The sequence below is a fragment of the Taeniopygia guttata genome, chromosome 1A (genome assembly GCF_048771995.1).
Source record: "Taeniopygia guttata chromosome 1A, bTaeGut7.mat, whole genome shotgun sequence".
NCBI lineage: Eukaryota > Metazoa > Chordata > Aves > Passeriformes > Estrildidae > Taeniopygia > Taeniopygia guttata.
In genome coordinates this window covers 63,202,100-63,228,966 of record NC_133025.1, presented here as the reverse complement: position 1 = coordinate 63,228,966, position 26,867 = coordinate 63,202,100, and the positions used below count along the sequence as shown (strand labels likewise).

At 42.2% G+C, this 26,867-nt stretch overlaps 1 protein-coding gene across 1 annotated transcript; it reads right to left on the bottom strand.

The window, feature by feature from the left end:
• Nucleotides 1-1,365: 1,365 nt before the first annotated feature.
• Nucleotides 1,366-26,087, bottom strand: TTLL12 (tubulin tyrosine ligase like 12). The gene is made up of 14 exons (XM_002192072.5): nt 25,914-26,087; nt 19,750-19,925; nt 17,556-17,754; nt 16,262-16,421; nt 15,515-15,648; nt 12,883-12,959; nt 8,753-8,869; nt 8,431-8,625; nt 6,804-6,915; nt 5,841-5,992; nt 5,686-5,767; nt 5,245-5,313; nt 3,637-3,775; nt 1,366-1,857 (listed from the first exon to the last, which is right to left on the bottom strand). Exons 1-14 carry the CDS (start codon nt 26,031-26,033, stop codon nt 1,706-1,708), a joined length of 1,884 nt encoding a protein of 627 aa, XP_002192108.5. The 5' UTR covers nt 26,034-26,087; the 3' UTR covers nt 1,366-1,705.
• Nucleotides 26,088-26,867: the final 780 nt, after the last annotated feature.

Sequence of the window (26,867 nt, the reverse complement as noted above, 5' to 3'; positions counted from 1 at the left end):
CATGTTCCAGTTTTATATGTTAGATGACAACAGCATTGTAACTGTTACCAGAAGAAAGCAGGAACTCAAAATTCCTGATGTTCAGGGGAAGAAATCCAACCAGACACTAACACATTTCCCAGAAAGGTGTTCCTAACAGTGACAGGGATGATTGTGGCCTGAATCTTTCATATTTACCACTAGGCACAGTGGTTTTGTGCTGTGTGTCCCACTACAGCCACCAGATATTTGTCTTCTGGCCATTGTACTCTGGAAATGTGTAAGACAAGCTCTTTTTAACAATTTGTGAAGAACAGTAGATGCATTCAGCTAAATGCATTAAACTACATGTAAACTTAATAACCTTGTTCCTTGCTGGTATTGTTTTGAGCAGAAAAACACTGAAGGCAGAAGGATGCTACAGCCCCAAGGACAGCCCCTTCATCTCTTCTCCTCACCTTTGCAATGGCCAAGACAAACCATGAAGTTCAGAGCACCTGTAAGAAACTGTGAGAACCCAGTCACAATATTTTTTAAATCAAATTTAAGTAAGGAGCCCAAACCAGTTCAGGTTCCCCTGAGCAGGCCAGCATAGTGTGACCATCACTTCTGGCTGTACAACCCCACTCTCCCTTCTGCCTCACCTCCACAGCAACTGGATTTTCCCAAGTTTATTTCTCTAATCTATGCTCCAGTCAGTGGAACAAAGCAGGTTCCTGTAGACCCGCCTGAAATAGCCTCAAATATTCCTTTTTGTTCCTGATTCTGAGGGACGACGTGCTGCATCTTTGCAAAGCTGGAAGCAAGCTTTAGAACGCTTACACAGTTTTATAACTGTACTTTCAAGCACATCCTAATTGCTGCAAACTAGCTTAAATAATTACTACCCATACAATATAGATGTCATGGCAGGCAGCAGAATTTTCTGCAGCTGGCACATAAAGTAGCTAAATTTCAGCCAAGTGACCCTGGTTTAAAATTAGGAATGATTCATTTCAAATGGGCACCCACTGCCAAATACCCCTCTCCTAGGCCCTAAACTTCAAATTCCAAAGACTTGGGCTTCTAGCAGTTTTCAAAACTCCTTTCATTCCTTTAGGCTTCTGCATTCCTGTGCTACTCCAGACATTGCATCTTGCTCACATCCTCAAAAATTTGGGTTCTTTAAGGGGCAGGCTAAGGATGGCAGCCAGCAGTAGAAGCTTCCTAAATGCAGTGGGGTTGGTTTATCTCTTTTTAAATACGGAAAATGGGAAGATCCATGAAATCTTTAGCCCCATAAACCCCATAATTCATTGCACTGAAATATCCTCTTATACTATTTCCCACCCACCAGAACGTCTTTGAATAGGAGGGGTAGATAAGGACATACAAACCCCAACATGATTCAGTAAATTATAGTTTTAATGTTGACACAAGGAACTTGTGCAATGTTTCCCAGCAAGCAAGCCGTCAGGCTACCTGAAAAACAAGTTCTACTCAGGTCTCCAATAAACAAGACACTTTGTCAACACAAAACATTTTACAGAAAGAACAAAAGCAAGACGAGGACAATGCAGACAAAGGAATTACCAATACAGTATATGGCATATTCTTCTGATACAATTTTTACCCCCTGGTGATCAGTACAGGAAAACAGTTGCATCAGCAGCTCATAGAACTGAAATAAAAATCCTGCTGTTAAGCATATCTGAGAAGGAAATTGTTGGAGTCACATCTCCTGTGGTTAGACAATGCGTGTCACATGGCAGTTGTCTGTTTCATCCAGAAATAGGGTGCTGAAGACATCATTAAAAAAGGTAGGGTGGTATTTGCAGGCTCTGTCACAGTCAGGATTAAAATTTACCTCTAAGATCTGAGGCTGCATAATTCTTTTTCCTGTCAAGGGAAACACAAACGTTGCTGCTTAATACAAGCTCTACAGAGATCCCAAATCACTACTTGTCTTTAATCCAGAAATTATAGAAAATGATTGGGAAAAGCATCTTTTGTGACCCAAACTGTCAAGCCAATAGGGTGTTTTTGTTTCAGTGGGCTGGCTTTTATTGGAGGGACAGAAGTATGTTCTACCATCATTATCCAGAGGACAATTATCCAACAGCCTGCAACCACTGTGCTAATTCAATGCCTCCTCTGGAATGAGAATTTGCAGCCATTCAATATGCTCTCCCTGAATCAGCTGTTTTGCGGGTCAAGTCTCTATCGTCTTCAAGAAAACTCTGCTTCTCCTTTCACATTTCAGTACAAACCTTGCTTTTTTAAACCTCCTAGGTATTTAGCAGTCCTATTCCTTTAACTTCACCCACCCCCATGTGCCACTTCATACCACTCATAAAGGAAGTCAGGAAATGTAATTTTTTCTTAAAACTTCATCAGTTCCGAATCAAATGCATTCTGTGCAGAGAAAACCAAAGGATTTTGTTTCACAGCTGGTGTTGAGATTGTTAAGTGAGGGAACAATCTTCTGATGATAAGTAAATCCTACTGTGCTTTGCATAGGAGCAACAAATCTCTTTATCCACAGGCTGCCCACGGCTTTACAGCATTGCCACTTCAAAAGGCCAGGGACCTGTGCAGCTCCTGTTCAGCCAGCCATGTAACCTGAGGTTGGTTCTTTTGCTACAGCAGTTTTCCTCAATCTAGTAATGTTTGTGAGCTGCTTTGCTTATCCCACTCAGGACACCTCTGGGACAGGTGAAAGAGGATCCAGTGTGGATGTAGCAAACCATGTTCAACTCTTGCTCCAACTCATCAAAACAGCAAAGGCCCCATTTTATACCTCCTGTTTATCAATCATTTCCCTCCATGAAAGCAACTCAATCTTCACAGAATCAGAGCCTGCAGCAGTGGCCATGGGGCACTCACCCCACACACAACATTGAATTGCTCTGCAGGCAAGCCTGGGCACAGGCAATCAACTTCTGTGTCCCAGAGAACCCAGTACCACGTGCTCAGCTCTCTTCAATACTCCCTGGCAGTTCTCTTGGTGTCGGTGCCTCTGCTACTTTCTTACCTCTACAAGAAACACCCTGTCTGGGACAGGCACATTTACAGACCATTTCTGAGCCTCCTAGTGAGATAACAGATTATTCAGTCTGTCTGGCAGACTTTGCTACCAGTCCTCCACAAGGAAGACAGGCTTCAGGGAGGCAGCCATGCTGTGGCACTAACATGAAGCAGCTTCACTCACATGTTCTTGCAGAGACTTGCTAACAGCTGAATGACAGCCCTGGGGATATCAATAGCATTAAATGGTGAATGTGGTCCCTTCTCTGCTATAGTAAGTAACTGTGTACTGAACACTACTCCACGCCTGGAAGCCAGAGACAATTAGATGTCTCCAAGGTTTTCATAGAGAGTTGGGTATTTCAGACATTTGTTTGGGGTTTTTGTTTGTGTGGTGGTTTGATTGGATTGTTTTGATTCCCCCCCACCCCTCTGTTCTGCTGTTTTTCTCCAAACAGAGAACAACAGCAGCAGGGAAACAAGGATGCAGCCCAGCAGCTGCCCCATCACTCCTGTTAAGCAGCATGGCAGATGCCATCCCCACAGATTTGCAACTTCAGGTGTCAGTGGGAGGCACAGAGAACAGACTTCTGCAAAGGTCCACAAACATAAGCAATTCAAATAAAGCAATTAAAATAAAGAGCTTCTCACCATCTCTGCTGGTGTCCCACTTAAGCATCAAATCAATGGCATATATTGCTCTTGAAGATGGATAATCACAGATGCCAAGAGGGGCAGGTTTAGATGTAGCGGCTTCAAACAATTCAGCAAATGCCTTAAAAATACTTGCCTAATAACAGAAAAAGCAGTGAATTCTGAATGAGCAGTGAGGTTCCATAAAAGCAGTACACGTGTTTCTAATCACTTCATTCACACAGTGTTTTAAAAGGGTTTGTATCAATTGCACTACACAACAGATGAAAATCTGCACAGTATTGGCTTCCAAATGTGCATTTACACCTAATGCCAACACAGAGAAAGGACTCAGCACCTGGCAATATCCATGGACTTTTCTGGGGAGCCAATGAATACTATGGAAATCCTAAAAACAGTGCATTTAACATTAGAATTAACCCCCTTCTCAGGCATTATGCCAAGTATTGCACTTATATGTAGTGGAAGGAAAAAAACCCAAAAACCTAGGAGAGTTCTGTGAAGACCAGCAGTACATTTGTGATGTTCTGGCTTTTTTCCTGCCTATTCCCTTGTATTATTTCTTTGTTTTGTTCTGTTCTGCAATGAAAAATCTTCTATCCATTTATACCCCTAAGAAGGGTGGAGGGTAAATGGAAATCCTAAGAATGTATTACATAGGTATTTTGAAAAACAGTCAGATATCCAATCTGGAAGTGAAATAAACCAGGAAGAACACAGGGATGTGAGTTTTAGCACTGAATTTATGCTGCAGTGAACCATTCGCCTCTATTTTCTCTACACTTTGGGTAACCTACAGGATGTGTTTTGACATCTCTCTTTTCACCCCTTGTAGTCTCTTTCAGACTATTTTAAACCCTGTCATATTCCGAGTGTCATTAATTGGATACAAGGGTCTAATTAAAACAAATGTGAGTTAATTTAGGAAATCAAGTCACGGCTGGATAATTTATGCACTTTTGAATGATTATGCACATATAAGGGCTCAGCTATCATTCACTCTGTTTCTTCCAGCTCCTAATAAATACGGAAGAATAAAAGAATTCGGCTCTTCACATTCAGCTTTTGCTTTCAAGCACGAATCACAGGAAAAACTAAAATCAATGAGAAAACCCTCATCTACTTTCCTGCATGTTTTATGGAATTGTAGCATTTGCAGCTTCTTTTTCATAGTCAAAAGATGCCCTGGTACGAGAGAGCCATCTGTGTTCTTGTGAAAAGTCATCTGTGCAAGGAGCAGGGACAGGGCTCTGGCAAGGCTTCTAACACAGAGAAGCTGGGGCAGCAGCAGGAAGCTGCACTTGGGAGTAGTCAGGACTGGCTGTATTGCTAAGTCCAACATAAACAATTATCATAGTGTGATCATGAAGTAAAATTCTCAAATTATAAAATACAGTCCTGTAACGATCAGGTATTTGAGGGCAGATTACATGAAGTTCTGAAGTAAAAGTTAACATAAGATCTCCTTGGTGACACACATGATACATGCCTTCTAAGGAAAAAAATCCTAACAACCCAAGACTTTTGGAAAAGCTGGTCTGCTGAGTGAAAAAAACCCAAACAGGAAATGAACATTTACATGAGAAAGATGAGTTGCTGACTTACTTGTACTGTTGTCCAAGGATATTCAGGATATTGTTTTTCAAACAGAGGAATAAAGTCTTCACAGTGCACCTAAAAGTTTTGGTCGGGAATGACAAGAGAATGGAGCATCAAATATATTTGTATTTCAGATAAATGCAAATAGAGAATTAGGGAATTAAGACAGCTCTTGAATACCTTCCTTGTTCCAGGATTTCTTGTTGTAAAAGACCACACTAAAGCTTTGACAATGGCAAGCTGTCGTTGTGGGTTCTATTCAGAGTGTAGGTTTGTATTACCTTACATAACCACAGATGACTGGGGGAAAGAGTCTAGAAAACTATTTGCTTAGGATTTCAGGGACTTTGAACACACTGTTGAAGTGGATGTGGAACAGACTATTTGCTAGCAACCACAGAGCAGGCAACAGAAAGGTGAAGAGAGTCTTTTGGGCTGTTGGCTTACCTGTTTCAATGTCACACCGGGAGCGTAATTCATGACGGTGAAATGCTTCTCGTAGTCATCCAAGTCATCAAGCGAGAACGCCCTAAGGAACAGAACAGGGGTTAAATTAAGGGATGCAGCTGCAGCAGGTGCAGCCTGCGAGGGGAGGGAAGCACCTGTTGGAGAAGCGCAGCCAGAAGACGTCGTAGCTGTAGAGCTGCAGGGGCCGCGCGGAGCGCAGCAGCACCACGTAGCGCACGTCGAACTTCACCAGCCCCACGTCCTCACGCTCAAACAGCACCGGCTCCTCGATGTATTTGCACACCACCTACAGCACAGCACGTGGGACAGCTCAGGTGAACTGCAAATGTCACTGCACCTCGCTGGTTTAGAGCAGCCCTGCCTGCATTGCAGCTTTTCCTCACAAAGGCGCACAAATGGACAGCATTGCTTTTTGTCACACTCTGACTACGGGGTGTGGAAACATGGATGCCAGGATGCTGTCATTTTTTAAAGTCACAGATTTCTAACTCCGGTGACCTTGTTGTTCTGCAACAATTGTGAAGCAATTCTGTGTGCATTTCTGTACCCCAGAAAACACATGCAGTCCACACGCCAGCAAAAAATGGCGCTGAAGCGAGCTCCAGTGCTCACACACTGAGGTACAGGTGGATGCGGCAGGGACACACTGAGGTACACGTAGATGTGGCAGGCTGCCTGTAAAAAGCTCCATGATTCGTCTCTTGTTGGCAAAGGTGGTCCTTTGTGCCACTGAGTAGAGCAGTAACAACCAACCAGGGGACAGAAGCAATAATGTTCCCAAAGTGATGAGCAATGCTAACTAATGCCCATGTGTTTGCCTGGCAGCATGAGGACTGGATTTACAGCAGCACCACGCTGGAGTATCCCTTATTGTCAGGGCAAGTTTTATTCTTTAGATAAGACAACATCAGGCTATGAGTTCATCACTGCAACAACTGGAGTTTACCAACTTTCAGCTGATTCTGTTCTGAACTGTATGCTTATGCCAGCATATGAATTTTAAAGGATAAATTTCCTTTGTATTTTCAGACCTCCTTCTACAAAGCCGTTTTTTCAGTTCTGCTTTTTAAATCCCATTCAAAGCTATGCCCTCTCACCTTTGGGCTGCTTTCTCTGTGCCTGATGATACTGTTCAGGTTGTTGGTGATGTGGGTATCCAGGCTTCTGGCCAGGTTCCACGGTTTGCATATCCAGTGATTATCTTCTCCTCTGGGAGAGAAAGAGAGAGAGCAATACCTGTAAGTATCCACCTCATTCATCTGGCTGAAAATCCTGAAAAACACACTTTATATAGCTGTGGGCGACAGTGCAAGAATTAAGACTTTTGCTGACAGCTGGAAGGAGTAGGTCTTAGGAATAAGGGAGAGAAAAGGCTTGTACCTTTAACAATTTTTTTTTTTTTTCCAGTTATGTCATAACTCAGTCTCAGTGTTTATCTCCTTCTACTGCATCTGACTCCATCAAAAGGGGAAAATAACCCATCAACAGGACAGCATCACCATGAATATGCACAAGTCATAGTGTGGAACTGTTCTGTCAGGAGTCTTGAGAACGTTCTGGCAGGGTAGTGTGCAATTTTCCAAGTTGGTTCCCTACTGACACCTCCCAATCATTCACATGAAATTACGCCAGAACTCATCTCTTTGGGAAGAAACCACACAGTGTCTCAGCAGTTCACACTACAGGAAAATAAAAACACACCACCATTGTCTCATCTTCTAGCACCCAGACACCTCCAGGGGCAAAAGTCTTTGAGATATTCCTGAGAAAATCCAGCAATACGCTGGTCTTCCCATCTATCTTCTGAAGTCAGGACATGGTGATGCTTGATGTCCTTTCCTCAACTATTAAATCATCATAAAGTGAGCTGAAGATAGCATTTAACTTCTGTTTGTTTGAAAATTCCTATCACCTCATTCCCATTCCCTATATACACCCTGCATGCACTGTCAGTCCTTGATGTTGAAAAGGAATTAAACCACCACACACTGGGGACACGTGGCAGGTGTGCTCTCTCCTGGTCAATGCCAGTCCATAAGAGAGGATGTATAGCAAATAACGGCCAAATGAAACACCTGGCAGGTGTCACCATAAGAAGTGTCACCAAAGCAGCACCTTTCAGCCAGAATACTCCATGCTAGACAGATAAAGCAGTAGCTAATGCTCTCTTTCTCTCTTACAAGAAGACAAATCGTAGTTTCCACCCACTTCAAGGTAGCTGCAGTAGCAGAAGTGTGGATTTAAACCCCTAAAGCTCCAAAACTGCTTCAGTCTAACACTAAAACTAAACTTTACTTTCATAACCTTATAGAACCCAAGTACTTTAAACATTTTCCACTCTGGCTTAAGTGCAAGAACAACTGCTACTGTCCCCTGGAAAAAAAAAAAAGTCCACACTTGTTGCAAACACATTTTGAGGCTTTATATATCTGTTAAATACAAGAGGCAAGATCCTGACTAGGAAAAGTGCCAAGGACTTCAACTATACATTCAAATCACAGCAAAGTTTCTGGGTTTCAAACTGCATTGCTTAACTACTCTAACCTAAAAAAAAAAACCTAAAAAGCCCCCCACTTTTCAGGTAAAATTCACTTGAATATAAATGCAGGAAGAGCTAACTCATGGTGGTGCAACAGCTGCCAAGACCAAAATGTGGGCACCTGGTCTTTGAGAAAAGTGAGATCAAGACAGGACAAAACCTAAGGAAGAGGAAACACAAGTCACCTTCTGTCACGTTGCTGGAAGCAGCTGATGAACTGAGGCAATTCTGTCTGCAGGTTAAAAGTCCGAGGCAACCACCTGGGCCCATCTGGTCCTCCAGCTCTTCTAGCAATGGATGCCAGGCAGTCTTTGACAGTCAGGAGGTTCTCACAGGGAAACTGATTCACCATCACCCCAGGCCTCTCCTCACTCAGCTTCCTACAAAGCAAACAAGTGCTTGCTGAAGGGGGAAGGTTAGGGAGGCCTTTGGGAACACAGTTTTTATAGCAAGGAAATTTAAAAGGAAGTATTATCAGGGGAATAATGAATCTTATAATTAGTTAACCTATAATCTTTGAAGTGTGAGAAATTGTAGAGGATGTCTGCTTCTCCCTCGTTGTCTGTGAATACAAAACGGGGATGTGTCAGGTTGTTGAGGACTTGCTGAATGTCTGTGAAAACCCTAGAAGAAAGAAGCACATGAAAGGAGAAAAATGTCAGTTTAGTTCCTGAAACTGATCAACTAAAGCTTGAATAGAAAAAAAACTTTTATACTCTTCCAGTATACACTCTCTGTGACAATTTCTTTTGGATCCACAAAAACAACTTAAATTGAAGTGGGATAGATTAAAAAATTGTGAGAGATTACCTAAAAATTGTCTATTTTGAGATAGAGACCACAAAGGTTTAGTTTGACAGCTTTATAAAATAACAGTTCAGAAAATGACGACTAAACCCCTGACAGAGAAGCAGTAACATGAATTCACTGTTCTACATGAAATACCCAGAAGTGAGAGTGGCCTTGTGAATACCTTCACTCCTGAAAGAGCTCTAAACATCAACCTGCTGTCAACCACATGAAAGAAAGTCACAGGAAATCCTGTCAGCTTAATTCTGTAGCTTCAGAAGATGATTTTTGTTTGTCCAAAACTGTAAATAACCTAAACATATGAAAGTAGGTACGTTAGGTATATGCTGGGAATACACAAAACTTTGAGGCTTGATACAAATTCCCTCTCAACCCCATTTAAAATCACACAAAACCCTAACCCAAACCTGACAGACATTTCAGAGTGTAACCAAGAACGAGGTAAGTTGTTGTGTATCTTAGGAAATTTCCCCCTCAAATAAAACCAGTGACTTGGATACTAAAATAAGCAGATAATGGTTATTTTGATGACTATCTAGCTTAAAGTGAGGCCACTTAATTCAGAATGCAGCATGTTAACTCAAAAAGCAAGACTGTTTTTTATATCATTCTCATGGTAAGGGAACGTTTAAACAGAATTAAAAACCACTAATTTTTTCCGTGGGAAACTACTGTATTCTTCCTCCTCTCCAGATCTATTCTTATCAGTTGTAGAAATTTCCTCTCCTCCTCCACTACTAATCAACTGGAAAATATATTCCCCTTTGAGACATTTATCTAAAAAGATGAACTGCAGAAATAGCCCAGTCACAGGGGGAAAGAAATTCTTTAAAAAGTAAAGTATGTAAGGTGCTTTGCATAGCCCCACGTGTGAGATATTACAATAGTTATTCTATTTATGCTGAAGCCTGTAACTGAGATGCCTTCACTGTGGATGAAGGGAATCAGCCTGTTGAAAGAAGCCACCAGTCCTTCCTCACTGTTGCAACAGAATAAAATTAGTATCTCTACAGAGTTCCATTAGCATTTCTTCCTGCAATTTGTAGGTTCTTGGCTTCTCATGGTAAGTTGGCATACAAGGGGAAAGTGTAATACCAAATCTGATGTATTGGATACACTACAAGTACTGCCAAACCCACAAGCTTCCCCTAACATCCACAGGTTTGGAGCAACTGTTAGTCCTTTCTGGAGCAAAAGGAGATCAAACTAGTGACCTAAAGATAAAAGGCCAATTATACAATGCTGTAACAAAGTCCTGAAGCATCCAAAATCTCCATACAAACAGGCAAGAAAGAACACATGCAGCACAAGAATTACTAAAATTGAAGTTGTTCAGAAAATCCCAACTTGGTTCCTTACAAACACATCCTACAAGTCACCATCCTGCAAAGGCACAGTGCCAGAGCACTCAGGATTATGTATTTGAAGACTCGCTTAAAATGCAGCACAAAAGAAATAGGGGAGCTCAATCTAGCTTCAAGTGCAGGAACATCATTGCAGTAGGATGAGGGAGGTTAAGATTTGAGAGGAAATAAGGCCATTTCATTTGTTCTAAAGTAATACACTGATAATACCACAAAAAGATACAGACAGGTGAGGAATGGACCAAGTCCCATTCTGGCAGAGGGCAGAACATCTACACTGCAATCCTGTAGTGTCAGCCAAACTATTCTGGACCTTTCAGTCCAGTATCAGAGACACACTGAACTAATGAAGCCAAATAACCATACCTCCCAAATGATGTTTTTTTCCCCCTTGTCTCACTGAAGTCCTGGTAGGGATGCTATGAAGTCTAGGATTAAAGATGGCATTCAGTGAAATTATACAAGTAAGATAAATATGTTTAGCTGTTACTTAACTTTGAACTCGAAATATTTAAAGCTAAGAAGCAGTTACGAGAATCAACTCCCACAGCACAGAACTGACAAGACCAACCAAAACAGAGCTGCCTCGTAACAGCTCTTTGGACATTTTAAAACAGTAACTGATGTAGCTGAAGAGAAACATGAAAGAGAAGATCAAAAGAAACAGTGACGATCAAGCCCAACACAACCTGGAAAGACTTTCCCTAATAAATCCATCTTTGAAGCATTCAGTTCTTTGATTCTTTTTTTTTTCCATTCAGCTATCAGCCCAGCTGGATAGAACAATCTCCCTAGGGCAGCAGTTACTATGCTACAAGACCTAATTAAACCTATCATTTTGCTGTGTCAAGCTACTTGTGTTCACTCCCCTGCTTTTCAGGGTTCAGGTTAAACATTTATTTCACCTTCCACTCTCTGTCTTAGCTCTGCTTGGATACAAGATGACTAAGAATTTGTTCCAGGTTTAAACCTTGCAACTTGAATTTCTCCTAAAACATCAGCAATCCACAAAGGAGAACACAAACATTATTAAAAGGCTACACTCATCTACCCAGCTCCAAGTGTTCCCATCTGTCTGCCCAGGGTGGCAGCCCTAAAACCTCTAAAGGAGGCCAAGAGCACCAGAAGGCTGCAGCTTCCACTCAGTCATCTGGACTCTGAGGTGCTGCTCTACCTGTGGAGGAACACTAGTATACAAAATTCAGAGCATGAGAAAGACCTTACAGCCTTCTGTCCAGATATGAACAGGATAAAGGAAATGAGAGGGAAACCCTTAGGAGTACATTGATTGGGTGTGGATTAAATTCCTTAGAAGAAGAGCAGGAAGAATTTGATGTGTTTTCTCCTCCTTCCTTGCCTAATGTGAATGCCATTCATTTGAAATGTAAGATACAAACTAAAGAGGTAAGCAGTGAAAAATATATGTGTGTTTCCCAACATCCTCAGTATTGCTTTCTGCCTCTATCAGAATGCATCTGCCTTTGTCTCCTGTACCTGAGTACATCAGATGAAAAACATCAGCTTTTGCTTATCCTCACAGTCATGTAACCAGAAATTTCAAGTACAAATGGAACCTGGACTACCACTGGGCAAGGTAACAAATGCCTCACCACAAGAAGTGACTTTAATTTTCAGTAGTTCTTCTCAAGTAAAGTTCATCTAGGGAGTAACAAATCAACACAAGAAGCTGGTGTGTGAATACACCTACCAAATAAATTTAAGTGCAATTTTACCATTTAAGCAAATTGTTTCAAGCAAGAACTGTGATCCCAGTGCCAGACTACAAACACCCCAGAGTGCGACTAACAGCACATGCTAAGCAGTGGCTTGTTTTTCTGGAATAAAACCAGTGACAAGGCAGCCTAGCCATGCAGCACCACTGTTTTTGCTCAAAAAAAGTCCCTTATCTTTCCAGTATTCTTCCAGCTTTCTTCTGAAATGATTTCTCAGCATACAGTCCATTTTTGTAGCAAACACATGTCCAATTTAAAACATCCCAGGTTTTTGATAGGATTCCTGTTAGGTAGTGCCATCTGAACAAGGGGAATAGTCTGTTAGATTCACACAGCACAGAGCAACCCCTAAGGACATACATGCTATAATGCAGAAGACAAGTCTTTAAGTGTCTCTTCTACACCTGAAATCATACTTAGTGAAAACAACATGTGTTAAAACATGATGCAACTTTTCTTTCACTCAGAAGGTGGCACTTACTAAAGAAATGAAACAAAAAACCAAACTAAATTTATTTTTTAGAAATTATATAAGAGACAATTCATTCACTCTGAAGAATAAATCCAACAGGAGCAACTAGCAAGTCAGAATCTTCGGCAAGTGGGTCCATATAAACCCACCTTTAACTTGCCTCTATTGTTCAAAGATGGAAAAGGCTGCTCAGCCTGAACACACTGCAATTACTGCACATAAACCTGGTAAGAAAACATTTTGTTTGTGGATACGTACTTGAAAACTTTGTCTTTGGCATAAACTGGTGGATTTATCGCTACTGGAAGTTTTTCCTTGTTTTCTGCTAAAATTGCCTAGAAAACAGAAAACCACAAAAAGTTAATTCTAGGCAGAGTGGAAGAGTCCATTGCATGTCTTAATCCATTCTCTTTGGTGCAAGTGAATTTCAGCAAAGTTACATTTTGACAATTCTATTATGTTGTGTACTATGCTGTTCTGAAAAAGAAAAAGAAAATCAGTACAAGAGCAGAGGCAGAAGGAAATCCTAAGAGTAAAAAGGAGTAAGAAATAAGGCTTCAAGACTAGGGCACATCAACACTGCTGAATGACCCTGAGAAATTCTTGTCTCCTAAACATGAAAAAAACCCCAAAGAACTAAAATGACAGCCAACCATAGACAATGGAAGACAAAGTTGCTCTATTTCCAACAAAATGGAAGACTGACCATTTAGTTGTGATGCTCTGTTACAGATAACTAAAAAATTGTAGGAGGTTGGAAGCCAATTCTGCTCCTGTGAAAATGAGCAAAACGTTTTCTGCAGTCTTCAGCAGTAACCATGCCTGCAAAGTCTCTCTCCATCCTGTACAGCCCCCCTCTGACTGAGAAAAGGAAATACACTTCTGCATCACTGCTGACGCCCTGCAAAAGAAAGCAGCTCCCAGAAACTCTGGGAAGGGAGACGGGCATCTTGAGAAAGAAATGCAGCTGCTGCTGTGCAACAGCTCTTTGAATTCCAGCTGATCCAGACTGTCACAAGTTGCAGCGAGGTCTCTGTCCAGCCACAGATGCACCTCTTTACCTTTAAGGCTGGTATAGCAAAAAAATCTTACATAAGTGGAAAGATAAACAAAACCACAACAGTAATCAAAGATCTTGGACAACAACTTCTAAAACAGATTGGGCAGGACAAATACAAACTAGTTCTTGCAGTCACCTAAGAAAAAGAAAGGAGCCTGTATTTTTAAGGTGAGAAGATTACAATTCCCAGAACAGTACCAGAGGATGCATTTTTTGCTATGTTTTTAGCAGCTCAAATCCAGGGAGCTGTAGAAATCTCCCTAGTCCCACGAGACACTTCCTCCATCCCAGACATTTCATTAGAAGCTGCCTCCCCTGACACTTGTTTCTGCAATCATTGCCCCATCATCACCCACAGTATCATCCAAGTTACAGCCTTTGTGGTCTGTGCTGGAAACCAGAATTAGGTAACAGAATAAAAAACAGGTATCAAAAAGTTAAGCCAGAACGTTGCTGTGACAACTTTTTTATTATTTTACATATAATGAGAACTGTCAGCAACACGGTCTCTCTCTTTCTAGCTGTGTCACCTTTGGTGTCTAGGGATATGGCATGCCCTGAGCTACTCCACTGTTCTGTCACCAGCTGAGACTTTCTCTCACTCTAGAATATCTAGCAGTAGATGAAAGTTCTGCTGGTTGGCTCTAGCATCAGCAGAGCTCTCATCTCTCCTCACCAGCTGAGGGGCAGAGAAAGTTAAAAAAAAGCTACCTTGAATAGATGTTTTTAAGGTAGAGTGGTAAAGGAGGACACTGGACTCATTTGCCACACGCAGTTCTTTAACTTGACCTGATCGTACCAAAACAAAATTAAAACATGCAAAAAAAATTGCCTTGTCTGAGACCAAGGCACCTTTGTCAAGAGAATACATGTAAGACAAACTCTGGGTGCATTCCTGTTCCTCTGTTAATGCAAAGTACAGCTCTTCCAAAAATCAAAAATCCCAACCAACCAACCTGTGCCTTAGGTTACAAGACAGCCTAGCTATTATTAGTGTACAACTTTATTTATCAGAAGCTGGTTAACTTCACTTCTGGCTAGATATTGTCACTAACAAGCTGGATAGAGCATTTTCTGCTTCTCATCCACCATAAAGAAACATAAAGAGAGTTGGAGTATAGATTCATTCATCTTTAGAAGCTGTATTTTATTTTGAATGCTATTAGTAGCCAGTACAACACCCTTATGGTATCAGTTTCCTCATTTTTCTAGGAGTTGAATCTCATGGAGACATTGCTCATGAAAAGGAGATTCCAAACATTCATTTCACATCCTTAAAATATCTCAAACTTTTATTAAAAAGGAAACAAACTGAATGAGTACTTTATGAGAATGCCATCAATTTAAAAATGTCTTTGCTCCAATATTTAATGCTTCTAAACCACAACATATCCCAGTACCCACTCTGAAAAATGCAACATTTCTTAAAATAATAAAACCAATCTTTCTGTAATTCAAGACTGAACAGCAATGCTACAATAACAAATTCAATCAATAATCCTATTAGGCAATGTATCAAATATCTACCTGGAAGATGAATGCCTTATATGTAGTACCTTGTAGTGTGCTTACAAAAAAACACTATGCAATACAGCAATAAAATATTAAAACTCATTTATGTTGCTCCAGTATTTAAACACTTAGATGTTATGTATAAGTGTAAGACGTTTCTTGTCTCACTGTGCTTTGAATTGGTTTGGGTTTTTTTAATTTTAATGGCTGTTCTCTGAATCAGTCTTTAAAAGGAAGCAGAATCAAAATTCTTGCAATGCTTTTCTAGACACTGCTTCTTCTTAAAAGAGATATGGAATTAACTTGTTAAAATCATACCTGGTAATGCTCATCAGGTGGCTCGGGGGTAAAACAGCTGACATCCAACATTTCAGTAGGCACCCAAGGTAACAAAACACACTTCCTGATCAGGCGATCTGTCTCCCCGTAAGCGTAATCACGAGTGACTTCATCTGCAGCAAAACCAGGAGAACCTTTAGGAATTGCCTTTCATTTCCCACTGAAAATCCTCAAATTACAGCTCTACAGTCAACACCAGCACAACTTTTGTTATTTAAATGAAAAATCAGAGATAATTAAAGAAACATGATAAAAGGACTATTATTTAGGATGTTTGTTTTCTCCACATGATGGAGGCATGTGGAGGCAATCTGATTAAGATTACAGGAATAAATCACTGGCCTGGTGTTTTCCAGCTTTCAGAGCCTTTCTGACTCAAAGTTACAAACACAGATTTTAAGAGATTTTATTTAAACCCCTCAGATGACTAAATTTGCAGTTTCACTAACGTAGTGATGCAAGATTTGAATTCTCTTGTCAATAAAACAATAGCAACATTTTTGGACTGGTAAACGGTCTCTACCCTAAAATATAGAAATACCAGACAGAGAGAATTTTTATATTTGACAGTGTTACAAGAATGCAGCCACTTTGGTCTTGAAACATTTGTTCCACTGTGAAATGCTCAATGATTTTGTAAGAACTGGCCCAGATTCTTTAATGCTTGCAATAGAACTTTTCTATTGCAAGCATTAAATAAAACCCCAGCTCCTCAGACACACTTACCACCAGTTTCAAGGTCTCTCAAAGGCCAGAGAACCGTGTAAGCAACTTGCTGAGGCATATAGAATAGAGGTGCTGCTGCAAAACTCGGCTGGTCTGAATGCTGAATGCGTGATCCAAATTCATCCATGATGTACCAGACAGGAACCTTCTCTTCTGCAGTCTGCATGAACAAACAGAGGGAGACATCTTGCACACATGGACTGCAGGAAAAGCTCCATGAGACAGAGGCACTGGCAGAACCCCTACACCACTTCTCAGATTCCTGCTTCAGCCTCCTCTTTCTTATGCTACTGCTATTGCCTACCAGACCTGCTTTCCCTGAACCAAACCAGCAGAAGGCTGCTTGGTAGGATTAATTTTCCTTCAGTTTCTCTCAATCAGCTAAAAAGTGTTTGAAGTTTAGGAGTGAAGGAGAGCAACACTGCCACCTGCAACACCAGCTGGCTGCAAGTGTTGAGGCTGCAGCATCAAAGCGCCCCTTCCTGCAACGCTCGTCACAAAAAAATCCTGAATGAGAAAATAAACTTTAAATTGCTTGATAGCACTACTGTGGTCTTTTTATGGAGGCAGAAATGGAGCAGAGAGACTAGACTTGAGATATTTCCCAGAAAAGCGACCAGAAGACAAGTTCAACCACAGGTTGAATTGTCTTCTGGAAAATCATTTTTCAAGTGGTAAAACAGATAATTCCATTTCACTCACAAGCTCTTCATGACAAATTGAGAAAGAAAGGGATAGGATAGAAAGACACAGAGATACTGTTCAGATTTCCCTTTCATTTAAGGAAAAAGTTGCAATGAATCCCCTTCTAAGGAATTTTTCTGACCTGATTCTACTGTGAGTTAAATTTGAGCTTAAACAATAAAGATGACCAGTCCAGAGAACAATCTCAAGACCCTGAGCTAATAAGGGCAGTCTGATCACTGCTCAGGGCTAACCCGGCTCATTCTGCATAGGGCTGAGGCCAAAGAATTCACCTTCCTCCTCTTTAATTCAAAAGACCCAAAAACCACCTTGAACCTCCACTGCAAACCCGACAATAGGGTTTTCACCTGCATCCCAAGGGCTGTATTCCCTCAAAAATGGCATGTGTGCTCTTGAAGGTGCTTGAAGGCTCAAGACATGCTGGTACAGCGCTGAAGGACTACAGAGGGCAGGGTGACCAAATTCAGGTGTGGTCTTACCCACACACCCTCTCCATCCATATGGAAGGAATGCCCGTAAGAAACTTTGTTAATATTCATGTATTGGAACACATCCACCCCAAAGTTTTTAGCATCCCGTAGAGTCTTACCCCTTGAGAGAGCTGGTAGGTCTGGTTGTACTTCCACATCTCCTGCAGCACCTGCTCGATGCTGCCCTCGTCGGGGACCTCTCCGTGGAAGGGGATGCCCATGAGGTTGGCCATCCTGTGCAGCAGGCCGGGCACCTGGCGCAGCTGGTGCCGCGCGTACCCCGCGCGGTACGTCCAGGCGTGGTCGATGAGGAACACGCTGCGGGAGAGTTTGGGTGCTGTTACACTCCAGGGCTCTCTCACACACACAGACACATGCTCTGAACAAAAGCTGCATTTCCTTGGAGGTGGTGTGATAGCTAATCTGCTCTTTGACTCACAAAGTCACTCCCAGAGCACACACCGTGGCATTGCAGGGCAGCAGCGACTTTCCAGCAGTAATTTACACTCTGGTTTTGCTCTAGAAAGTTTATGGTGCATTAGTGAGCATTTCCACGAAAATGAGGAGCAGATAAAGAACACGCACTCAGCCTGTGAGCTTATTCCCTTTAAAAGCCAAGAACACAAATACCTTCCCTTTTTATCACTATTAATTCTGCTGCATCAACCTGATATTCTTGCCTTAACCAGGAAAACAAGACACTGTTTTGAAAAATTACTTGAGGACCTTGTTAGCCACCGGGTTTGTGATAGCCACTGTCATCTGTAAAGCCAGGTGGAGAAGTCTGATCATCAGAAGACTGCATATGCTAAAAGAAAATGAGCAATAAATTTTGATCCTTTAAATTTGTTTTAGGTTTTTTTTTTTTGGTTTTTTTTTTTTTTTTTTTTTTTTGGGTGGTGGTGGGGTCTGTCACCAAATTATTTTTAGAAAAAAATGCATTGCTTAAAACAATTACAATCTTACCCAAAATAAAACTATACATATCTGGCACAACTTCCCTTGACAAGTTTAACCCTTGCTTAACCCTTATTTTAGAAAGAAACACAGTTTTTCAAACAGAAGGGTTCTTCACATTTGGTTATCTAATCTGACTGAACCAATACTGAGAAAAATCCCAATTCTACTTGCTAGCAAAATCCCCAAACCACACAAAAAACCCTCCACAACACCCATATTTCAGAAAGCAAAAAACATATCAGCTGTCACATAGGGCAAATATGGTTGAACAATTATTGTATTCCAGATTCCACACACACATGAAACCTAACTTACTTTCAAAATTAAAGGCTCCAGAGAATGCTAAGGTCAAGCTCTTCCAAAATGTTAGTAAACAGGTGTGTCGGTGTTCTGCTCCCATATTCACACACCTGAATGCTGCAAGGAAGCCCAAGATTATCACAGGAGCTGGTTTTGAACTTGATAATTTGAGTGTATGCTCAGATTTAGAAAGGTGATTACTTAGGTTAAGGCAGGGATGTAAAGGTACATACCTATGATTCTTTGTTGATTTTACTCATTAAGCCTAATTAAAATTTTTAGGTTTTGCGTGTTTACCTAAGATATACAAAGTATGAAAGGTCTCAAAGAAGTTTTACAGAACTGAGCAGAAGTGAATTTAGATCTCCAGCAGAGATTACTTCATCTCACTGCTTTTTATTAATGTATGAAAATACCCTGTTCTATGATTGAAACCAGTGAGAACAGAAAAAGCAGTACTATAATATAAAGTATTTCTTACAAAACTTTATACTAGCTTTATAGAAGCCTCCTAGTCTTATATTCATGACAGATAAGCTGATTTGTAAGCAACAGAACAGTAATTTGATACATTCAATTCCACATGCATGCACAGGACCACGCCTGAATTACACTTTAGCCAACTGAAGGAAGCCCACAGAATATCACCGTCAGTACCTTCTGGGCATGAGATTTGTGAAGATCACAAGTATTTCTTTAGTTTTTTTACCCCACAGGCACACAGTTTTGCAGATACAAAGGTTTGCTTTATTTCTGCAGAAATCATTGCAAGGTTGCCTTTTCCTTATTTTGTCCCTGACGTTACTAAAACCAATTTCTAAGTATCTTCCCGCATGATTTAAAAAGGAACCACATTAAGATATGTGCACTCCAGCACCCTCTGCAAGGTGTGCTTCACAGCATGCATCTTTCCTCAAACGTGCAGCTATGTCTTAGAGTTGGAAAAGAGGATTTCTGAATAGAACCCAACAAGTCTCAGAGCAAACTGTGACTATTGCTTTAGTGTTTCACACTACTCAAAGACTGAACACTATTCTCAAAATCACAACTCACCTGTTGGGATTGGAGGCTTGAAGTCCATTCTCGTTTGTTACAATAACTTTGAAACAAGGTCCATTTCCAGGATTTGGTTTCTTCTTAAATTCCTCTTCCATTTCTTCGTCAACTTCTTCCTCCTCATCCACCTCTTCTACTTGCATTATTCCAAAGTAGTCACCAGCATCAAATATCTGAGATGGAAAGTGCACAAAATATCATGCAACTGGATAAGGCAACACCCTGATAGGCACAATGGAACACCTGCAGACATTTCTTCCCTGTAATCTGATTAAAAATGGAATTTTTAACTTAAGAGATGAATGAACAACAGTATTTATTCTTTCATATTTTAACAGAGCTGTTTGGGAAATTTGTTTAATTAATGTATGAAAAGGAAGCTTTGTTGGTTTCTCTGGCACAAACAGGTCTACTAATGACTGTGTATCAGTTTAACACCTCATTAAGAATTTTAGAGGCTGAAAACAGAATACCTTTGCTAAAATCCTTCATTTAATACCTGCAAAACTGAGTGTTACCCAGGCTCCACAACCATACTAAAGTACATTTATGTCCCTGAAGAAAAAGAGCTTTTCCCAATTGAGTTCTGAACCAGTTAAGAAATCTCAGCCTGTTTCCATCTCTCTTCTTTCCCTATAAAAGCAACTACCAGTGCTCACGCACCCCCAGGTAAATTGGGAGATTCCTTATACTGATATATATAAAGTTATGTTTCATACACTTATCTCTACTAAGATGCTGAAAGGGGTTTGTTTACATTTTTGCCTACTCTGGATGCAATAACTTCATCTAGAACATACAGAAATGAGGGCAGTCTCCACACAAGGCTCTCTTGCCAAACAGTGGGCTTGCCTATCTGCCAGAACCAAGACCCTGCTGACAACTTTCATCATTTCAAAATGAACATATGCTTTTAGGAAGACAAAAGCAGGCAAACCCTCAAAAGATTGTTGGAATTTTTCAGAGAGGATTATTTTGCTAGAATCACTCAGACACTACCTAATAAACCAGGTATGGGCAGACGAATCCTCTGTCTCAATCTAATTTGACTAACAAGTAGTAGGGAGGGAGAAAGGTCTAAAGTGTGAGCTCTGGAGTTGGCTGGTTCAACACTCCAAACCTGCAATAGTTCTACATGGAGCCTGCAATGCCACATTATTAAAAATAATTACTTCTATATATTGACAACTTCTAGCTGTAAAATACCAGTGGCAGCAACAAGCTTTCACTTGCTCAGGTAAGCGTTTCTATAGGATAATTATTTTTGCTGGGCCTCAACAGGAGGGTGAAGAAATCGACTCCACAATTGTGAAGAAAGGCCACCTAGAAAAAGCAGACAGCTGCTCAAAGAGGGAGTGTCCAACATTACAGGGAGGAAGTCAGCAGGGAAACAACAGCCACTTCTCATCTTAAGCCACAGTTCACAGAGCAGATCCAAGTAGAGAAGTATCTGAAATTCCCTTCTGAGGAACAGGGGATGGTAATTTTCCTCTGGGATGGCAGAAGCCAAGGAGAGGGAGCCATAGTGGATAAAAAATCATAGAATGTCTCGGGTTAGATGACCTTAAAAGATCATCTCAGTTCCATCCCTGCTGCCATGGGTAGGGATGCCTTCCAGATGCTAACAATAGCTAACAGCTATTAGCTGTTATTAGCACACAGTTTCTTAGCTGAACGCTAAGGAGATGCTAACAGTATGTTGGCTAACATACATACATATGCATTTTTTGGGGGGTAAAGACAATTACTCTGCAAACAAATTTACCAGAGATTAAAACCACACCTATTTAAAAAAAAAAAAAAAATCAGAAATTTAGTTTCTTTCACTTCAGCGGGTATCAAAATAGAAGTTCCAATTTTTTCTAGTTTCCCAGTTGCTAGAAGAGGATAACATTACTCAGTACTAAGCACTATCAAAACCTCCTGCTGTTCTAATGGTAGCCTCCAATGCTTTTTTAAGTCTCTGCATGGTTGTCTTGAAAATCTGTAGTTTTTGAAATTCATGCAGCTGCAGGCAGGTCCCAACAAAAGGAAGAGCCCTTCCCTGTGCTCACAACTAATTTTTGTCAGGTTGGCTCCCAGCTGGGTGAGCTCCCTGGTCTGGTTCAGGGCACAAATGCTAATCCCAGCCCATGGCAGCCAGCAAAAACAGTGCGCCAGGAAACATGTTCCACTTGTCCCTGAAGTGACACTTCAGTGCTCCCGCCTGCTTCAAGGGCCATCCTCAACAACCTCATTAGGCAGCAAAGAAGCGACAGAGAAGTGACTGGGAGTCATCAGAAAATGCAAAATGTAAGTGTGACTCAGGGGAGCCACTTGACACGTGCTGCAGTGTGGCGCTGTGTGTGTTTGCCACACTTGGCTTTTGTCTTAAGGAGTTTGTGAGAAAGGGATAGGAGGGGAGCCTTCAGCCCTCCCTCACAACAGGCTCCACCAGTTTACCCAACACCCACAATGAATATCAAGTTCCTCCACAACACTAAGGGGAAGCTGTTGCATTTATATTTTATTTTAGTTTTTGTATTAAATATCATCTCAAGACTGAAAAATGAAGGGATTCCAAATGCCCAAAACCAAAGTTTTGGTCTTTCCCTCTGACAAACTATCAGATACATGAGGCTGTAGCAGTTGCAAAAAATTTCTCCTAGAGAATTTATAACCTCGAAAAGTGAGCTATGTGTATTCCTCACCCAAAGCAAATCACACTTCTCACAGCAGCAGCAGCTCAAGATCACCCTTAATCAGTAGCTTTTTGTGAGGGTTTTGTTGATAATAGTTTTGTTGATAATACCAGCAGTTCAGCAGATCACTGGTGGGTTTGGCAGAAGCACCTTGTTGCCAGTCTGGATACACAGACGGTTTTGTGTCACCTCTCTTCCTCCCTCCCTTTGAGCCAGGCTGTCACACTGAACCTATTAACACAGCAGCTCCATTAAGGGAATCTTAAGTAAGCTCCTTAAGCAAAAACCAGCTGGATAAGATCACACCACCCATCTGAAAAGTAATCTCTGGCTTGAAGCAGAACAGGCAGAGCTCCCATGAAGTATTCCACCAGAGCAACCAATAACCTCTAGACAGCAAAAGGGTACCAACACATTCCAGTGGCACAACTGCTTGCAAGCAAAACATGTTTGGGCAAAATCTCTCCCTCTTCATGTTCAGGTGCAGTTCCAACCTAACCAACGCCAACAAACCAGAGAACTTGATACCAAAGCAGGCACATTGCAATTACCACACAGGCATCTCCAGCAAAATCTTTTAAAGCACACTGCAAACTGCTTTGAAGGCCACAGGTAACCTCTGAGCAACAGGCTGCCCTCCACTGCTCTGGAAAATAAAGTCCAGCAGTACTATCGTGCTCTATTCCTTCTAGTAATTAATTAGGAGCCTCCATTTCTAACTGGGATGAAACTCTAAGCAGTCTTTTGCCAGCAACACCTGAGGGCTATAAAAATCTTCCTGCAATACAGAGAAGCCTGCAAAATAACTTAGTGTATGGCTGGAATAGAGAAAGAAAAATTATTAATAAAATTAGATGCAGGTACTGTATTTTCCAGGCTTATAAACATACTACACACAGTTTATTCAATAGCATAAGAAACAACCACTACATTAGAAATAGAATTTTAGCACTTACAGTGAATGACTACACATGTATATATTTTATTTTTCAAGTTTCTGCCAGAAACACAAAAATAATTCCTTCCCAACAGACACTGAATGAATGCTAAATGCAAAATGAATAAATAAAGGCAGGTTTACCAATCTAGCAGCCATACCATGTTTTGAATGAGCAATTCAATTACATAATACTCTCAGAGGGAAACCTGCTCCAGCAGATCCCAAGGTAAATTAAAAAAAAAAACCCTAAACCCTCCACTTCTCACAGGCTTTGGTGTACACAGTGGAGGGAGGGTGCATTCACTCTGCATGTTGAAATACCTGTGACAGTGTTGGAAAACAGCTGCTTGGGCTGGGTTCTAAAGGTATTGATGCAAGAGATATTTTTACCTGTATTACACATGCAAATTTTTCAAGTTCTATGCTTGAAAGTTTTAATCTTTGCAGCAGGTTAAGACAAATGAAAAATTCCTCCCATTAACACACGTAACAAGGAAACTCATCCTATGCTCTACGTTGCCCTGGGTTTTTGCCCCCTGAGTTGTACTTCATTACCTAAATTCCCAAAACCATTTCAACCCCTTCCCCTCACCTCCTTTTCTTTGTTTACTGCTGCTCCTCCAGCCATTCTGCCCAGTCCTGTAGCACTGTCTCTACCTCCTCAAGAGGTTATCCCTGTCCACAGCACTCCCCACACTAACTTTTCCTGGACAATTTAATCATCTCAATATCCTTTTGCCCTTCTTCTGGACAAAACCCAGAAGCTGCTGGAGTAGAGACAAGCACTCTCAGCAGCTTTATCTTCCAAAGTCCTTTGAAATAATTAAGTCTCTTTTTCCACACACAGTGGGACATTTAGTACAGAAGAGCCTGCTCAGCCACTACTGCAAGTAAAATGAAGCAGCAGGAGCAGTCTGCTGCCTTAGGGCACATGCTTTCTTCCTTCTGCCTTTCCTCATCCCAGCCTCCTTAAAGACATCAGCAGCACGTATCTCTTCTCGCTCTATTGTCTTACCTTCTCAGTGTTACACCCTCCCTGCAAAACTGGTAGCAAGCGAGGATTTCAGCCACAGGTCACAAATCTCAAGTCTGCATCAGGTCACAACACAGATTCAGTTTGCTACCTCCAGCTTCATACTGGCACGTGGGAACACAACAGGTCTCAACTCTGGGTTTCCTTGGCAGCTTCATACTGCCTTCTGTTCCATCCTCTTCCAGGACATCCCTTCTGATAACCCCCTACCTAAGCAGAACAGCAGATATTCCTGCTCCAAGTCCCTTGCATTAATACTTACTGAGGAAGGTGTAATTCCACAAGGAGTTTGTGACTGGGCATATGCTTGAGAAAATACAGATTTTGTGTAATCTTCTCTGTAATGAACACATATTCCTGTTATTAACACAACAGATTGAAAGCAACAGGAATGTATTCAGACCCTTCCTGACTATAAACACTCATATCATCACTTGCAATCCTTTTCTCCTATCCCTACTTTGAAGTTGAGATGGGGAAAAGAAGCACTCAGGTAATTAGAAATTAACTTTACCTGTACACGGGTATTAAACTGCAGTTCCCTCACCCTCCCTACCATCCTATACTACCTGTTCAAACTTCTCACCCATTTCTTCACTGCTTATCCTGCCTTCCAGCCAACCACAACTAGCTGCTTTCTCCCCTTAACAAATCTCTCTCTCTCTCCCCAGGACTAGAAGTTCACCTCATTCATATTTTCTTCTCCAGGTCGACTCCCTCAACTCTCCAGATGAAAGGTTTTGGGTTACATCTCTTTCCTGCCTCAGTTCTTTGTTCCTTTACTTCCACAAATCAAAGACAGCTTTCCTCATCGCTGAGGCTGGGCTGCAGATGTGCAAACGGAATAAAAAGTTCTAAATACAACCCGTGTCTTTACAATCTGTTTAAAATCACTCCTCTTCTTGTCTTTGTTTCTCTTCCCCTCCTCATCACAAAGCTCCAGGAAGCAAGCAGATGGCTGCTACAAAGGTGAAAAGGGATCCTCCACCCTGCAGTGTGCCTGTGATTCCACATTCCCTCTAGTTCAGGGGTCAGCTTCACCTGAAAAGAAAACTGCCCCAGCCAGGGAATTCATGCACACATGAGAGGAGCTGGCTGAGCTCTGCACAGCTGTAAGGGACTGACCGCAGGGCAGATCTGTGTGCAAGTCAACTGGAAAAAAAAATTCAAAATCAGGCAAAAGCCAATCCAAACCGTAATGGATTAATATGACAACATCCTGAGTCTAACACTACTACCGTTCTGATTTCTCTTTGGCATAAAAAGCTGAAGGGTTGAGGACACTGTCCCCTGCTAAGCAACACCGCGACTCTCCTTTCTTCTCCACCCAGGGGTGCGGGGGCTGCCCTCAGCACGGCTCTCACGGCCGCGTCCCCGGCTCGGGGCTGCGCCCCCAGAGCCGCTCGCCCCATCTCGGGGCTGCTCCCCCAGCGCCGCTCGCCCCATCTCGGGGCTGCTCCCCCAGCGCCGCCCTCCCGTGCGGAGCCGCCCCAGCGCCTTCACCCACCTCTCCGCGCAGTTTGCGGCTCAGGCTCTCCCAGTACTGCGTGGGGACCCGCGATGCGCGGAGCGCGGCCCCGTGCAGGGCCACGAAGGCCGCCAGCTCCTCCTCGCCCTCTCCCGCCATGGCCGGGCCGGAACGCGCCGGGCGGGGCCGGGGGCGGGCGGGGAGGCGGGAGCGGCGCTCGGGGCGGGCCCGGAGCCGCCCTGGAGCGGGGCTCGGGCCGGGGGACCCGGCGGTGCTGGGCCGGTTTGAGGCACTCGAGGCGACTGTGCCTGAGGAGGCTTCAGTGTGCTGAGCAGATGCTGCTTCTGCTTTTGTTTTTCTCCTGCCCTTGAGCGTTAAAAAATTCACAGCATTCGTGGTGCAGTGCTGGCCGCAAGATGTTTTTTATTTTCCCGGTGGTTTAGGGACTCTTCCCCTGAAGTGGGTTACGGGTGGGGTATGAGGCATGGCAGGCACCGGTTGCTGGCCACAGCAGTAGGAATTGCTCTCTCAGAAAAAACACAGTGTCAATCATTTATTGAAATAAAGCTTTGTTATTTTGAACGCTGACAAGGGAGTTTTAACATGTAGGCGTGTCTTGAATATCTATCTGTCAGTACAAGAGGGAGCGTGTTTTTTGTAAGCGTCTGTGGCAGAGCGCTGGCTTTCCAGTTCTTTCCTTGGATGGCTCAGAAGAGATTTCTGAGAAAGTCTCTTCCAAGATTTTGTGGTCAATAGCCTAAACCAGTTTAACCTGAGGCTTTTTAAACATTACTGGTAGCTTTGGTCTTGCCTCAGGCATGGTAATAAAGCTCCAAGAGCAAAGCCAGCTGTCTGACACTGCTCCCAGCACAGATCAGGGCTTTGCTGTGCCCACTGCGGCTGCTGGGAGAGCTCACATCGCTCCCTCTGCAGATTGTCTGCTCCACAGACCGTGGAAATTCCTTTTCCTGCCAGCCCATCCTCAAATCAAGG